The sequence below is a fragment of the Apodemus sylvaticus genome, chromosome 8 (assembly GCF_947179515.1).
Source record: "Apodemus sylvaticus chromosome 8, mApoSyl1.1, whole genome shotgun sequence".
Classification (NCBI taxonomy): Eukaryota; Metazoa; Chordata; class Mammalia; order Rodentia; family Muridae; genus Apodemus; species Apodemus sylvaticus.
Genome location: NC_067479.1, coordinates 76,840,976 through 76,857,342, shown reverse-complemented (window position 1 = coordinate 76,857,342; position 16,367 = coordinate 76,840,976). Strand labels below are relative to the sequence as shown.

Sequence of the window (16,367 nt, the reverse complement as noted above, 5' to 3'; positions counted from 1 at the left end):
ATAATTATTTCATAATATCAAATTTTCTAATAAATTTTCTAATGTTATAAATAAAGCCTAATCAAAGGTTTTTATTAGATATTTTCTTTAATTTTGGAGGGGGTTGTTTTATTTATTTATTTATTTATTTATTTATTTATTTATTTATTCTTGAGACATGGTTTCTCTATATAGCCCTGGCTCTCCTGGAACTCACTCTGTAGACCAGGCTAGCACTGAACTCAGAAATCCACCTGCGTCTGCATCCCAAGTACTGGGATTAAAGGCATGAACCCCCACTACCTGGCTACATATTCTCTTTTATTTGTTTGTTTCTTTTTTTTCTTAGATATATTCTTTATTTACATTTCAAGTGTTATCCCCTTTCCTGGTTTCCCCTCCAAAAACCTCCTATCTCATCCCCCATTCCCCTGCTCACCAATCCACACACTCCCACTTCCCTGTCCTATAATTCTCCTATTCTGGGGCCTAATCAAAGTTTTAAATTAAAGTGGACAGTATAAAATATCACAAGACAGTCAAAGAGAACTGCTCTAGAAAAGCAAGCAAGAATAGTTCATATATATTAAACTTCTTACAGAATATTAACCCTGGTGTATAAACACATAGATTTCATGTAGACAAGAAAAAATAATCAATGTCCAAAATTATGGCAACATAACTTTTCTATGAAAATATATTATAAACATCTACACATTATCAAATTGATCCATGATTACAAAAACTAACAAATACAGCATTAGTTTAAAAGCAAGCAGTTGCATCTCTCAATGCTGACTTCTTCGTATCATAAATTTAGAGCAAAGTTTTAGAGAGCAGATCATAGGTTAATTATCTCTTATATCTTATTCTGGAAAATCTAATCTTATTTTCTGGATCTCTCCAGACCGGTCACTGTATAATGTGGCTTTATCTTCCCAAAGGAGAAATACTGGTTAATTATTTTCTTCTTCACTGCTGTTCTCACTTCTTGATTTCTCAAAGTATAGATAAGTGGATTCAGAAAAGGGGTGAAGATGGTATAGAAAACAGAGAGAATTTTATCCATCAGAAAGTTTGTGAAAGGCCACACATAAATGAAAATGCATGGTCCAAAGAACATGAGCACAACTATGAAATGTGATGTGCAGGTGGAAAGAGCCTTAGATGATCCAATTGTGGAGTGGCCCCTGATGGTGACAAGTACCACAATGTAGGAGATAAGCAAAAGCAGAAAACTTATAAGAGCAATAACACCACTGGTTGAGACCATGAAGATACCAAGAACATATGTATCTATACAAGCTAGTTGGATTACCAAAGGAAGGTCACAGAAGAAGCTGTCTACTACATTTGGACCACAGAAGGGTAAATAGAGGATAAAAACTAGTTGACTCATTGTATGTAGGAAGCCTACCATCCAAGAGGTTACCACAAGTCCAACACACACTTTTTGGCTCATAATTGTTGAATAGTAGAGAGGTTTACATATGGCAATATACCTGTCAAAAGACATGGAAATCAGTAGTACAATTTCAGTTCCAGTGAAAAGATGCAAAAGAAAGATTTGAGAAATGCACCCCTCAAAAGAAATACTCTTGTGGTGAGCAAAGAAGTCCATGATCATCTTTGGTGTTGCAAAGGAGGAAAGGCATATGTCAATCAGAGAAAGGTTGCTGAGAAGGAAGAACATGGGGGAGTGGAGATGTGAAGTAGACAGGACAGTGAACAGAATTAAGCAATTCCCAAGCATTGTCATTAAATAGAAAATGGAAAATGCCACAAAGAAGAATATCTGAAGCTCAGGAGAATCCGTGAGTCCAAGTAACACAAATTCCGGTACTCTGGAATGGTTAAGCCTCTCCATCTACCCGTAGACTCTGCTCTGTAGTCATAAAAAACAAAAAATTACAGTCCTGGAAACACATAATATGTCTATAACTACATGTGAAAAACTTAAAACATTTCTGAGTAATTATCTAATCCACTGGCTACCTAGATTTGTCCAAAAATACTCTTAGGCACAGGCTGTTTCTTTTTCTTTTGAGACCACTTAAATAACTAATGCTGGGTAACACTTCAGAGGCACAACCTCTTGGATCTATCGAGCAGCCAAACAATACATATCAGGCTGAGCATCACAGCCCTCATAACACACCTGTCTGACTATACACATGTTTCAGGGTGCACATTTATAGAAACATGTGTTAAGTTTGTAGAGTGTGCTAAACAATATATATACAAAAATAAGAGTTAGCTCTCAAAACTTTTTCTGATGCACAAGAAGTGGAATTATTTTTGAATCAACCATTTTGACAATGTGTTTAACTAACAATTTAAAGAATATGATAAGATTAAGAAAATTTACTCAATCACTATCAGAGTGAAAAATTATTTAGTTTAAAATTTTAAGCTCATGAAATTATTAGTGGTCAAAAAATATACTTGTAAACACTCTAGAGGTAATCTCAATTTATATTATGTTATAATCCCAAAACATTTTTAAAGTTAAAAAAATAAAAATATTTCACTTTTGCTCTTTTGGTTCAGTTTATACAATACAAAGTTATTGTATTAAAGTGAGATAAGATGTTTAGAACCATATTTTCAGGACTCAGATAATTTTAAAGTTAATTTTTCCATTTACAGTTCTCCTAAGTTTTGAAAGCTTTGTTTATTAATGTCCACCAAATTGTCAAAAACATGGTGAAAATTAAATAAAAATTGGTCCTGGATGATGAAAGCTAATGTGAGAAATGAAGCCAGCTCCTCCAGTTTTCCAATGTACTGCAGACTTTTGTCTAAAGAAAGCATAACTGATTTATTAATAAAGTTATGTTTAGAAAAATCTATCAAGCACAAATTAGTCAAGTAATCAATAATCAAATGTTATTTCATCTCAATTAGTTAATAAAAAATCTGCATGGCACCAATATAATCTTTCCTCATTTTTAGTTAATCCAGTATGTTTATAGGCGAAATTATGAGTCATTTGCTACACTGAATCCCTGTAGAATTACGAGTATGTTTCATTTATAGTTTGATGATAACTTGTCCATTCATAGATGCATTAGGATATCTAATATTATCCATCTTTGAAAATGTGATTTTTGCTTATTTACAAATTTTCTAAGTTCAGTCAAAGTGATTAAAATTTGAATATGTATATGAAACAAGGTATATCTGTGCCAAGAAATGTAGAGTGTCTTTCTACAGTAACATCTGTTATTCTCAATATTAATAGAATTAGAAAACAATCAAATTTTTCTCTTAAACTCAGAGGATGTTCAAATGGAAATTGAAACATTAAACTCTGATCTTCTCCAATATTTATTTTTATTCCATTAATTTACTTCTAATGTTGTTCAAAATATGTTTAAAATAGCAATGGAAACATATTACAGGCATCACATGAAAAGCTGAGACTAGGATTGAAATTGCTTTTAACTGAAGATTAACAGAGAGACAGAGATAGAGATAGAGAGAGAGGCAGAGACAAAGAGAGACAGACAGAGAGAGAGAGACAGAGAAAGACAAAGAGGGAAAGTTAACAGCTCTGCCAACACCAACGTATCAATTCAATGGACAAAGTTGAGCATGATCTTCTTCAGAATTAACACAACAAAAATATGCCTACAGTTAAAGTGGTGCTATGATTTCTAGCCAAAGAATAAATTAAAACAGCTCTTCCAAAATAATTTGGCATCTCCTTTGAGCACATAACATGAACTTCCCATTCACTGTATTTTCTGCCTTCAGAGAAGAAATAATATGCCCAGTATAGTTGTGGCTTATTCCATAGCCCATGACAAAAGGGAATAAAACCACAAGTTCAGATCTTAAATGCTGTAAAAAGACCTGTACTATCCAAAGTTCAATCTTCCTCACTGTTTTGTCTTTAACTGTTACTTGATAATCAATAACCAAATTTAAACCATTACCATTAATACTAATTTTTATGTAAGTAGCTTTCTGTTTTCTCATGAAAAAGAAAGTATATTTACATACTCTTTAAGTGTACATATTGAACTTGCCTTTTTATAATTAATAAACATCATTAATTTTTTTAGATAACAAATTGTAGAATTCTTAAAATGTAACCATCACACAGTAGTTATGAGTGGCAATGATGTTTTTGACCAAGATATTATCACAGCAGCCTTTTTCACTTGTTGACCTTTTTAATTGTGAGAGTTAAATTAGATGATTTATTTAAGTCTCTTAGCGTAGCTTCTGAGTAATAGTCAAATGCATTTCTGGAATTAAAATTAAATTGTTGTTTATAAATGGTCATTTGTTTAATTTTATTAGTAAGATTTCATATAACACAGTGCAACAAAATACTCTAATCTTGATTCAATTTAATGATTCAATAAGATGCTATGTTATCAAAGTAATTAAATTTTCTTTCACCCAACATTCTTAATTTATTTTTAAAAAGTTTGGCTTACACATTTTGTCATAATTTCCTGACATGATTTAATTATGATAGAAACTGTGCTTACAATCACCATAAGTGAGGGTTCTTATCCACTTCTTCACCTCTAGACAACTCTAATCACTACACAGTAGAATTGTCTGACTTCTCTTTTATTCAAGTTAAATATGCTTTTTATTTATTATATATCCATTTATACTTTATATAGTTAATAAACACAAGTAGCCACTTTAGTTACCAGAAGACACAAGCCACAATTTGCTCCCAACATCTTTACCATAATATCTGATTTTTAACCTACATACCTGCTATGGAGTCAGACTATGATTCACGACATCTTAAAAATGTGTAAGTCTTCTGAAATCATTATGGTCTTAGCAAGCATTAGTAACCAGGAACTTGAATATATAATTTGATATAGAAGCCTCTAGAAGGCAGTGACATTTAGCAGTGAGTGAGTCAGTCCTGCAGTCTACTTGCAGTGGGAGTTATTAAAATGCTGAGTTGTCTTTTCGAGTTGCAAGGAGAACTTTGGGTGTCTTCTTTATTTAAAGTAGGAGGAACTTTCACGATGAAGTGCTGTTCCTCAGAGAAAATGGCATGACTGGCCTTCCTGGCAGAGAAAGACAAATAACAAAACACTCCCATGTGAAAATTTCAAAGTTGGAAAGTACTCTTTAAGACACATCAATATATCTCCAAAGATACATGTTTGCTATAATACCAGTGAATTAAAGTTTCAGACAAGACAGTAAATACTTACTAAAACCAAAGAAATACAAAGTTTCTGTGAATAGGTGAAGTCTACATAAAAGATATGACAAAGCCAAAGTACCTTTGGTACAATAATCTCAATTAATTTTTTATGTAATTTATATACATGTATCATATATATGTATTTGAAGCTTGTAAAAAAAAGTTCCCATGGGCCTTTTGTTTTTTAAATTTAAGAATCTTTAAATATATTTCTTATTTTATTTTACTTAATACATATGCCTATATGTAGGTACCACTAGTGGTATCAGAGACCAGAAGAGGATAATGAATAATCAGGAACTCCAGTTTGATTGATGGAGACCACATGGGTGCTAGAAGAGGTTCTCTGAAAGAACAGCAGGTGCTCTTAATTGCAGAAACATCTCTCCATCCATAATGTGGTCTTTTTAAACATTGTTAGTGTTATCTATCTCTCCCCTTATAAACTCCTCTGTTCTACCTTCCCATTTTCCTCTCCATTTAAACTGTCCCCCATTATCCCTCCTTTACTCCTTCATATTGCAATAATTGATACAAGAGCATTACAGATCACCAGTCTTTATTAAGAGTATAGTGAATTCTCTAGCCAGCTGACTAAGAGCAGGCTCATACCTGGGAAAAGACTCCTCATCTTTGTTTCTTTGTTTTGTTTTTATTGGCTTTTAAATCCGAAGGCTGCAGTCACATCAGATCATATGCAGGCTGAGGAGATTTTTTACAATGAAGTGGATCGTGTAAAACATCAGATAAAGACCATTTAGAGGAACAATTTGTATTAATCAGGACTCTTTCTCAGCCAAAGGGTAGTCATTTTTGGTATTGTAAAACACTTTCAAAAGGAGTGAGAAACTGTTTGTCTAAAGGAAAATGTGACTCCAGAGTGGAGGAGGTCAGGGTAAGATAACTTTGTCTAAGCCACTTCAATATCACCGGTGTTCTATAATTTCCCTCCATTATGAACTCCTCAGTGGCCTCTAGCTCGTTCTCTACTAGCTACAAGCACTCAGAATTAAACGCGCAAAGAAAAACACTCAAAGCTAGGATCAGCATATGAGAGAGTCGCTGCATTTGAATTTTATGAGTGTGTCAGCATTGTCTTATGTCATATAATTTTCCAGTCCCCTCAATTTACCTGGAAATTGGATCTGTAGATTGCTTTACAGAAAAAAATGGCCATTTTACAAGATCAATCTTACCAATCCATGTTTATGGAAGGTCTCTCTTACCTTTCAGAGTCTTATTCAATGTCTTTACTCATATGTTTGAACTTCTTTTCCTATTTGTAACCATTCTATCTCCTTCTCTCATTGCTGTAGCTATGACTTTTAGCACTGCAGCAAATAAGAACTGAGAGAGTGAGCACCCATGTTATGATCCTGATCTTAATGATAACTATTTATAGTTTTCTCCATTTAATATGATGGTGGCTATAGGTTAATCATGTATAACCTTCATTATGTTGAGATATGTTTACTTGATCACTGCTTCTCTGGGTTTTTACCATGAAGGGATGTTGGATTTTGTCAAAGTCTGCATCAATCGAAGTGATCATGGAATTCATGTCTTGAATCTATTTGGTGAATTACTTTTATTGAAATAAGTATGTTGAACCACCATTCTGCATACCTGAAATGAAGTGAAATTAACCATGCTGCATGATCTTTAGAATGGAATCTTGAATTTAGTTTCCAACTTCTGTATTGATTATTTTTGCATACTCTTTAGCTGCAATTACAGACAATGGTAAGCCACCCAAGATGGATTCAAGAGAAAGTGCTGTCAGCTACTGAATCATCATTCCAACTCCCTTCCTTATCTATTTGTAAAATAACTAAGGAATATTTATGTTAATTCTTCTTGGAATATCTGGTAGAGTTGTAGGTATGTTCACATATTTTCCTCTGGCTGTGCTTTCTAGCTACCCCATTGTAGCCAGATATAATATAAAACCTTGCTTCAATATTGCCATATCTGTTGAGTCTTCTTTCTGTACTAATACATGTTCTATTTCAGAGAAGGTCCCATGGACCCTTGAAAATATTTATTCTTTTATTTGGAATGAAAATTTCATATTGTCTCTCAGGTCCATCCATTAGATTTAAGAATCTATTTAATTACTGTGGGATTTTTTTATTGTTTTTATTTGTTTGTCTGGTTGTTTTTTTACAGTTCTTCAAGTTAATTGAGAGAGCAGTATATTTAAAATCACATTCCATTACTGTTTGAGTAACTCTGATTTTCAGTCTAATATTACTTGATTTATTTATGAGGCAGTGCTTGGTTCAGGTCTCTTCCGCACTGTTAATTTTCTCTTGATAGCTTATTCCTTTCATCAGTATACACTAGATTCTATCATTTTTTGAAAAATTTTGGTTTGAATTCTGTTTTGTCAGATGCTAGACTAGAATCTATTCTATTGGTTGGTTGGGATATTCTTTCTCATCCTTTTGCCCTAAATAATATTTATCCTTGATGGTACACATGTTTCTTGGGAGGCTTCGAATAGGGGAATTCTGATTTTTAATTCAATCTGCTAGTCTGTGTCTTTTTATTATTAACTTACTTACCAAGATTTCACTATGTGGCTCTAGGTAGTATGGACCTTACTATATGACCAGAGTGGCTTTGATTTCACAGAGGGTTGGTGCGGTGCTGTTATGTATTCAAATGCTAAATCCTGGTCCCCTAATACCTGGTTGTCCCAAGATTTGTGAATTCTTAAGTATGCCATCTTTTGTTGTGCAAACTTTGCTCCTCACGTTATCCCAATTGGGCTATAAAGATGCCTACAGTCTGGGATGAATAGAAGAGAGGAAGTAGAGCAAAGGTTCCTGGGCTTGGGGTCTGAGGTAGGGACCAGGAGGAAGGGGGAGAGAAGAAAGACCAGGTCTCAGTGGGGAAACATGGATCTTGAAAACATGGCCAGAAAACCTAATGGAATGGGAGCATCCCAGGTGGGATCTTGAAGATCAATACAGGGAAGTAGACAAAATAGCATAGAAAGTTGATTTCTGCACAGCTTCAGTGTTTGTTTGCTTTTTATTTATTTAACTTTTATTTATTCACTTTACATCCTGCTCACTGCCCACCTCCTGTTCACCCACTCCCCTTCTCCTCTGAGTGGGTAGGGACCTCCTGAATATTTCCCCACCTTGGCTCTTCAAGTCTATGTGAGGTTAGGCACTTTCTCTCCCACAGACACCATCCAAATAGAACATATACCACACACAGGCAACAACTTTTGGGATAGACTCCATTCCAATTGTTGGAGACTCACATTAATAGCTGCACATCTGTTACATATGTGTGGGGAGGCCTAGGTCTAGCACATGTATGCTCTTTGGTTGGTGGTTCAGTCTCTGAGAGCACCAAGAGTCCGGGTTTGTTGACTCTGTTGGTCTTTCTGTAGAGTTCCTATCCCTTCTGGGACAACAATTCTTCCTCATATTCTTTCATAAGAGTCCCCAAGTTCTATTCACTGTTTGGCTGTGGGTGCTTTCATCTGTCTTGGTCAGCTGTTGGTTGGAGTCTCTTAGAGGACAGCCGTGGTAGACTCCTATCTGCAAGCATAACAAAATATCATTAATAGTGTCAGGTATTGGTGCCCATGGGATGAGTTTCAAGTTGAATGGGTTATTGGTTGGCCATTCTCTCAGTCACTACCCCATCTCTAATCTCTGCATTTCTTGTAGACAGGATAAGTTTTTGGTAAAACATTTTGTAGGTGGGTTGGTGTCCCTATCATTCCTCTAGGGTTCCTGCCTGGCCACAAGAGGCAGTCTCCCAGGCTCCATACCCCCAATTCTGTGAGTCACAGCTAATGACACCACCATTGATTTTTGTGTGCCTCACCTCTCCCAGGTCTTTGTCTCTTCCTGGACATGCCTCCTGTCTCCCCCGCTCCCAAGAGTTGCAGATTTCCATTCATTCTCATTGCTATCTGGCCATCCCCCTAACTCCTGGCCCCCTTATACACAACCCTGAACCCCTACTCCCCTCCCTATCTCCTCTCCTACCCAGTTCTGTCCCTCCATCTGCTGTCCATGGCCATTCCATTTCTCCCTTCCAAATGAGGCTCAAGTATCATTGCTTGCTCCCTCCATCCTGTCCAGACTCCTTGGGTCTGTTAAGTGTAGCAAGGGCATCCTGTATTTTATGGCTAATATCCACTTATAAGTGAATACATATTGTGCATGTCCTTTTGGGCCTGGTTTACCTCGCTTAAAGCTTATTTTAAATCTAATGGTTTTTGTGTCTTTTATTTGGGACAATCATGATGTTTGACTGATGTTCTAAGAATCAAACTCTGTCACTAATCCACCCCTGTGACATGATTTTTGTCTACAGCAATAATTGCTCTCTAGCAGCTAACCTACTCTGATAATAGAGTAACAGACACTTTGCAAGCACCAGTTGCTTTAGAGGGACACTGATCATACTGTGTATATTAATATTTTAGGAAATATGGGTAAAGAAATATAGGTAAGTAGTCACAGGGAGATTGATAATTAATATGAGCTTATTGGATGGGAAGTTGAGGACAATAATATGTACCAGAAATGGAATACTAAAAGCAAAAGGAAAACCTGGAGTGGAAATATGAGGATTATGGTAAACTAAAAGGGTGGGGGTAAAGTTCTATAACCAAATATCATAAACGAGGTGGGCTTCTATGCTTTGACAGACATAAGAATTAGAGCAATGGCTACAGGAATAATATCCAATATATACAAAGAACTTAAGAAGTTAGACCCCAGAGAGCCAAATAACCCTATTAAAAATGGGGTACAGATCTAAACAAAGAATTTTCACCTGAAGAAATTTGGATGGCTGAGAGGCACCTTAAGAAGTGCTCAACATCATTAGTCATTAGGGAAATGCAAATCAAAACAACCCTGAGATTTCATTTTACACCAGTCAGAATGGCTAAGGTCAAAAACTCAGGAGACAGCAGGTGTTGGCGAGGATGTGGAGAAAGAGTAACACTCCTCCACTGCTGGTGGGGCTGTAAGATGGTACAACCACTTTGGAAATCAGTCTGGTGGTTCCTCAGAAAACTGTACATGACACTTCCGGAGGACCCTGCTATACCTCTCCTGGGCATAAACCCAAAGGATTCCCCGGCATGCAAAAAAGACACATGCTCCATTATGTTCATAGCAGCCTTATTTATAATAGCCAGAAGCTGGAAAGAACCCAGATGTCACTCAAAGGAGGAATGGATACAGAAAATGTAGTATATTTACACAATGGAATACTACAGAGCAATTAGAAACAATGAATTCACAAAATTATTAGGCAAATGGTTTGATCTGGAAAATATCATCCTAAGTGAGGTAACCCAATCACAAAAGAATACACATGGAATGCATTCTCTGATAAGTGGATATTAATTAGCCCAGAAGCCCTGAATACCCAAGGCACAAATCGCATAACAAATGACTCCCATGAAGAAGTATGGAGAGGGTCCTGATCCTGGAAAGGATTGATCTAGCATTGGAGAGGAATATAAGGACAGAGAAAAGGGAGGGAGGTGATTGGAGAATGGATGGAGAGAAGAAGGTTTATGGAACATATGGGGAGGGGGGATCTGGGAAAGGGGAAATCATTTGGAATGTAAACAAAGAATATAGAAAATAAAAATATTAAAAAAAAAAACAAGAACATCCTAAATTTTGCAGGCAAATAGATAGAACTAGAAAATATTACCCTGAGTGAGGTAACTCAGATGCAAAAGGGCATTCATGGTATGTACTCATTAATAAGTGGATATTAGCCAACACCCCCATAATACAGAATACCTGAGATACAGTCCACAGAAATAAAAAAATGTCAATAAGCTGAAGTGCCCATGTGAGGACATCTCAGTCCCACTTGGAAGGGAGAAGAAAGCAATCACAAGTGGGGAGGGAGGGAGGGACCTGGGTGGGAGAGTAGACAGGGTGAGGGAGAGGAGAGTGGGGAGAGGGAAAGAGGGAACCATATCTGACATTATGGGAGGAAAAAGGACTGAAGCCCTGAAGGCCAGCAGAAATAATGGAAACGGGCAACCTCAGGAGAGAGAAGGGGGTGGGGGCTCGAGAATGTACCAGAGACCATAGAACTAAAGGAGCAACCATGCCTGATAGTAGAGAGAGGGAACTTATAGAGCCTTCCTCCAGCAGGAAGACAGGGCTTCAAATGAGGGAGAGGGGTTCATCCTACAGCCATAATTTTGAATCATAATTGTTCCTGTCTGAAAGAATTACAGGAATGGAAGTGGAAAGGAGCCAGAGGAAAAGAAGGTCCAGGGAAAAGTTCAAACTGGGATCCAGTGCAAGTCCTAACACTGAGTCTATGGAGAGCTCACAAAAAAGGATCTAGCATGACCGCAATCCTGAAGACCCAACAAGTAGCTGAAAGAGTCAGATGCAGATATTTGCACCCAACCAATGGATGGAAACTGCTGACATCTGGGGTTGAATTAAGGAATGGCTGGAAGAAGATGAGGAAGAGGGCAATCCTGTAGGAGGACCAGCAGTCTCAATTAACCTGGACCTCTAAGATCTCTCAAAGGCTGGACCACCAAACAGGCAGCATACACCAGCTGATATGAGGCCCCCTAGCACACATACAATAGAGGACTGCTTGGTCTGTGTTCATCCAGAGATGATGGTCCTAACCCTCAAGAGACTGGAGACCCCAGGGAGTTTAGAGGTCAGATGGGGTGAGGGGGTAGGGACATTCATGTGGACACAGGGGGAGGGGAGGTAGTATGGGATGTAGAACAGTCAGAGGGTAGACAGGAGTTTGCAGGGTAGGGAATAAAATATAAAATATGGAGTGTATAAAAATAATTAATAAAAACATTCTCACCAAAAAAAAAAGAACTCAGTTATACATGCATTAAGTCATGTCTCAAATCAGTGGAGACAGAAGTTGCATGTCCTACAGCTACATGTGACAAGTAACCACAGTGGTCCAAATAGATGAAAAGATTATATTTAATAAATTTTCTTCTTAGCTGTGATTGGGGAAGCTTCCCCCTCATGAACAAAATAAACACAAAGACTCATAGTCCTTCATGATACTGAAGATCAGTAAGACCTGAGTCCTCTGTCCTCTACAGGGCATTTATGACATCTCTTCTAAGACTAAGAGACTATAATGGAAGATGCAGTGAAAAGAATATAGAAGTCAGAAGAAAAGGAGAGTTGCACTGTAATGCTTTCCTCTGACATGACAGGTCTAACACAGGCATATCATGACAGGTCTAACACAGGCATATCATGACAGGTCTAACACAGGCATATCATGACAGGTCTAACACAGGCATAACATGACAGGTCTAACATAGACATATCATGACAGGTCTAACACAGGCATATCATAACAGGTCTAACACAGGCATATCATGACCCATCTAACACAGGCATAATCATGACAGGTCTAGCACAGGCATAATCTCACAATAGCTGTGACTGCTGTAGGCTTTCAGAAGACTGGTCCTGAAGACAATCAATCACGGATCAGGAAGGAGCCCTACTCGTCTTTACTGAATAATATCTGAGGGAAGGATAGATATTGTCTTTGGTTGTCTGCCTACTGGAGCTCACCAGGATCTAATAAAAAACTCTGTAGTCATCCAGATGGCACGGTTGGTTAATCCCAGTAGGTCACAAAACAAAACAAAGAGGCTTTTATGTGGGAAGAGGCCAACAGGGAAGAAAGTAGGAGTGGGAAGGAAGGAAGAGAGGGTAGGGGAGAGACTAAAAAGAAAGAACTACATATGCATGAAGTTATTAGAGAGCAAATGTAAATACAGATTTTTTAACCTATGATTTCACAGATTTTTTTCTTTTGTGCTGTTTCTTTTGTGTAGGCACAAAGAGTAAATTAAGTTCCTGCTACTCTACCATGGTCACAAGCATAAATATTCATTTTATTTTAAGAATTATTCAGCAAATTTAAACATTGGCTATGGAAATAGCTCAGTGAGTAAAGATGTGGTTCATAACTAGAGTTTAACTCCAAAGACCCACATGGTAGAAGGAGAACAGACTTCCGCACATGTTCACTGAGACACACACGCACATGCATATTCATATACACTCACAGAGTAAATGAATGTAAAATAATTTTAAGAAATAATTATTAAGGCTAATTTACTTTGTATGTCTATAGATGCTACTGCTAAGTGAGAAAAATAAAAATATCCACTTTTAAAATAAAAATCATATAGGCAAACTGAATATACAAAATTAATTTAATCAACGGAAGCACTAAAGAGGAAGCACTAAAGATAGATAATTTCAATTGTTGTTGGTAAAAGACTAAACTGACAGAACACATCAATTTGCATAAGAGTGGCAGGGTAGAGTGGGGCTTAAAGTTTAGCTTAGATTCATAATTAAAAGAGATAATGGTGGTTTGGACCACGGTGAAGGAATTATCTTGTATGGTAATTGGATGATGGCAAGACACAGTTTGACTTGTTCATAGACTGTAGATTATGAGAAATATGTCCTCATAAATATTATGTCCAAAACTCTGGAGAAGATACCAAACAGACAGAGTTATTATCTACACTTAGCTGGTATGGTGAAGACTAGAGGATGATGGAGAGTCACAGAGCCTAGGATTTTTGGAGGAGACAGGAAGTGATGACAGGAGATAGGCACATGGATAGAAATCACAGAGTGTCAAAAAGGAATGAAGAAAGAGATAATGAAGTAAAAACAAGGACAGAGGATTCTATTGGAAGTGATTTTGTGGCAAATGATAATTAGAAGTCAAGTATTACTTACCAGAGAGGGAGTACAGGAAAAATTTTAAGGCATTCAAACTATTCTCTGAGATACTCTGATTGCGACAAGCAAAATCTTTAAAGCCCATAAAACTATAAAACTCAAATAGTGAGTCCTAATAAAAATTATGTACTTTCATAATAGTGAATCCATGTTTGTCAATCATAAATATATTTTAATTTGAGATATTCATTGTAAAAAAAAGTCTCTATACTTGTATGTATCAAAAAAGTTTATATACAACCTTTATTTTCTAATTTTCTGTAATCCTAAAATTGCTTTTAAAACTTTATTATCTTGAAAAGAAGTAGAAACAGTTATAGAATATCGTTAAGGTAAAGGAAAAGAGTAAGTTTACAAGTCGAGAGACAAAAGGGTCTAGTAAAGTTTTAATATTATTAAATAATGTTGCTATATGCTGAGGTGAAACAAAAAGAGAGGACACAGTTGTTTGTGGAAAGTGGAAAGATGGGTCAGTATGGTGGCTCAGTGGAAAAGAGTGCAGGTCACCAAGCCTGATGATCTGAATTTGATCCATATAGGGCACATCCAGAGAACACCTTATCTAGAGGTCCATCCCATCTGCAGACACCAAACCCTGATGCTATTGCTGATGCCAAGAAGTGTTTGCTGACAAGAACCTGGTATGGCTGTTCCCTGAGAGGTTCTACCAGAACCTGACCGATACAGATGCAGATACTTATAACCAGCCAACGGACTAAGCCCCAGAGACCCCAATGGAGGACTTAGGGAACTAACTGAAGGAGCTGAGGGGGATTGCAACTCCATAAGAAGAGCAATATCAACTAACTGGACCACCCAGAGCTCCCAGGGACTAAACCACCAACCAAAGAGTACACATGGAGGGAGCCATGACTTCAGATACCTATGTAGCAGAGGATAGCCTTATCTATATCAATGGAAGGGGAGACCCTTAGTCCTGTAGAGGCTTGATGCCCCAGTATAGGGTGATGTTAGAGTGTGAGGCAAGAGTGGGTGAGTGGATGAAGGAGCACTCTCATAGAGGTATTCTGAATCTCCTTGATGCCAGACATTAAGGGATATTTCAAATAGCAGATGGTAAGAGAATGACAACTTTTCCACAATAAACCCTTTACCTTTGGAGGACATAAAGCTTCAGTTTATCAGCATTATGATATGTATTAGTCTCTGATCTTTTGACAGTTGTGGGTCTCTCTGTTGATCATTTACTTCAAACTCAGCTCCCTTGATGAAAGTTGAGAGATGCCTTATTTCTACAGAAATAATGGTAGTTCATTAGGGATTAATTTAATACTATGTCCACTTAGCAGAATAATAACAGTTTGAGGCCCAAGGTTACATTTGTTTAGGATCAATAATATAGCTAGCCATAGGTTTTTGTCAGTAATAATGGTCAGTAGTGGCATTCAAAAGCACTTGTGGCATTGAAAAGCAGAACTTAAAACCATTCATGAGGTGGTTGGTTACTTTCATAACATTCACACCATTATTACACTACTGGTTAATGCTTCACAGGCCAGTAATTATTGTAGTCCTCAGGTCTCCCACATGAAAATGACAAATGATTATTCTTCTTATTCAGTAATATGCATAGGACCTTCTACCACTGTAAAAACTAGTCAATGGGGATGTAGTTCCAGGACAGTACCAACTTTATTTCTTCATGTTCTATGACTCATATCTTGAGCAATAGGGACTTATTATCAAGTTTTAGGTGGCAACCACATTGCTGCTATTTACAAACCTCTTGCCTTCTGTGGATATTTCAGATGGAACACACATTTCTAAAGATTCAAAGATAACGCCTACAAATAAGAAAAACATTACAGTTCTCTTTTGGGGTCTAGGTAACATTAATTAGAAAGATCATTTCTTTATCCATTAACCTGATAAATAAATCATCTTACAATAATTGAAAACTGTACTATTGTTTATATGTAATGTGAATTATTTCATAAGTTTGATGGAAATCTAGGCTGTTTCCAGTAACTGAGCATTTGTTATAGCAAAGCAGAAATGTACATGGAAGAGTGATCATCTCTGTAATAGGATATTTAATTCTTGTTGTATATGCCAAAGTAGTGTATCTAGATCATATGATAGATCTATTTTTAACTTTTTGAGGTACCTTCACACTAATTTCTGTACTGGCTACACTGCTTTGATTTCCTATTAGCACTTAAGATGTGTTCTCTTTCTCCTGCGTCCATAGACTTTTGTTCTTATTTAAGTTTTGGAACTTAAACATTCTGCCCAGTGTAACATGAAATCTTAGAGTAATTTGAATTCTTGTTTGCCTAATAGCTAAGTGTGTTGAATCCTTTAAAAATGTTTATCTGCAATTTTTATTTCATTGTTTAAGAACTCTCTTGCTTTAGTTCAATTACTCATTTTTAATTGGGATC

General features: G+C 36.7%; 1 protein-coding gene across 1 annotated transcript; it reads right to left on the bottom strand.

The window, feature by feature from the left end:
• Positions 1 to 865: 865 nt before the first annotated feature.
• Positions 866 to 1,846, bottom strand: LOC127691077 (olfactory receptor 4K2-like). The gene has a single exon (XM_052190684.1). The coding sequence runs from the start codon at positions 1,844 to 1,846 to the stop codon at positions 866 to 868; it is 981 nt and encodes a 326-aa protein (XP_052046644.1).
• Positions 1,847 to 16,367: the final 14,521 nt, after the last annotated feature.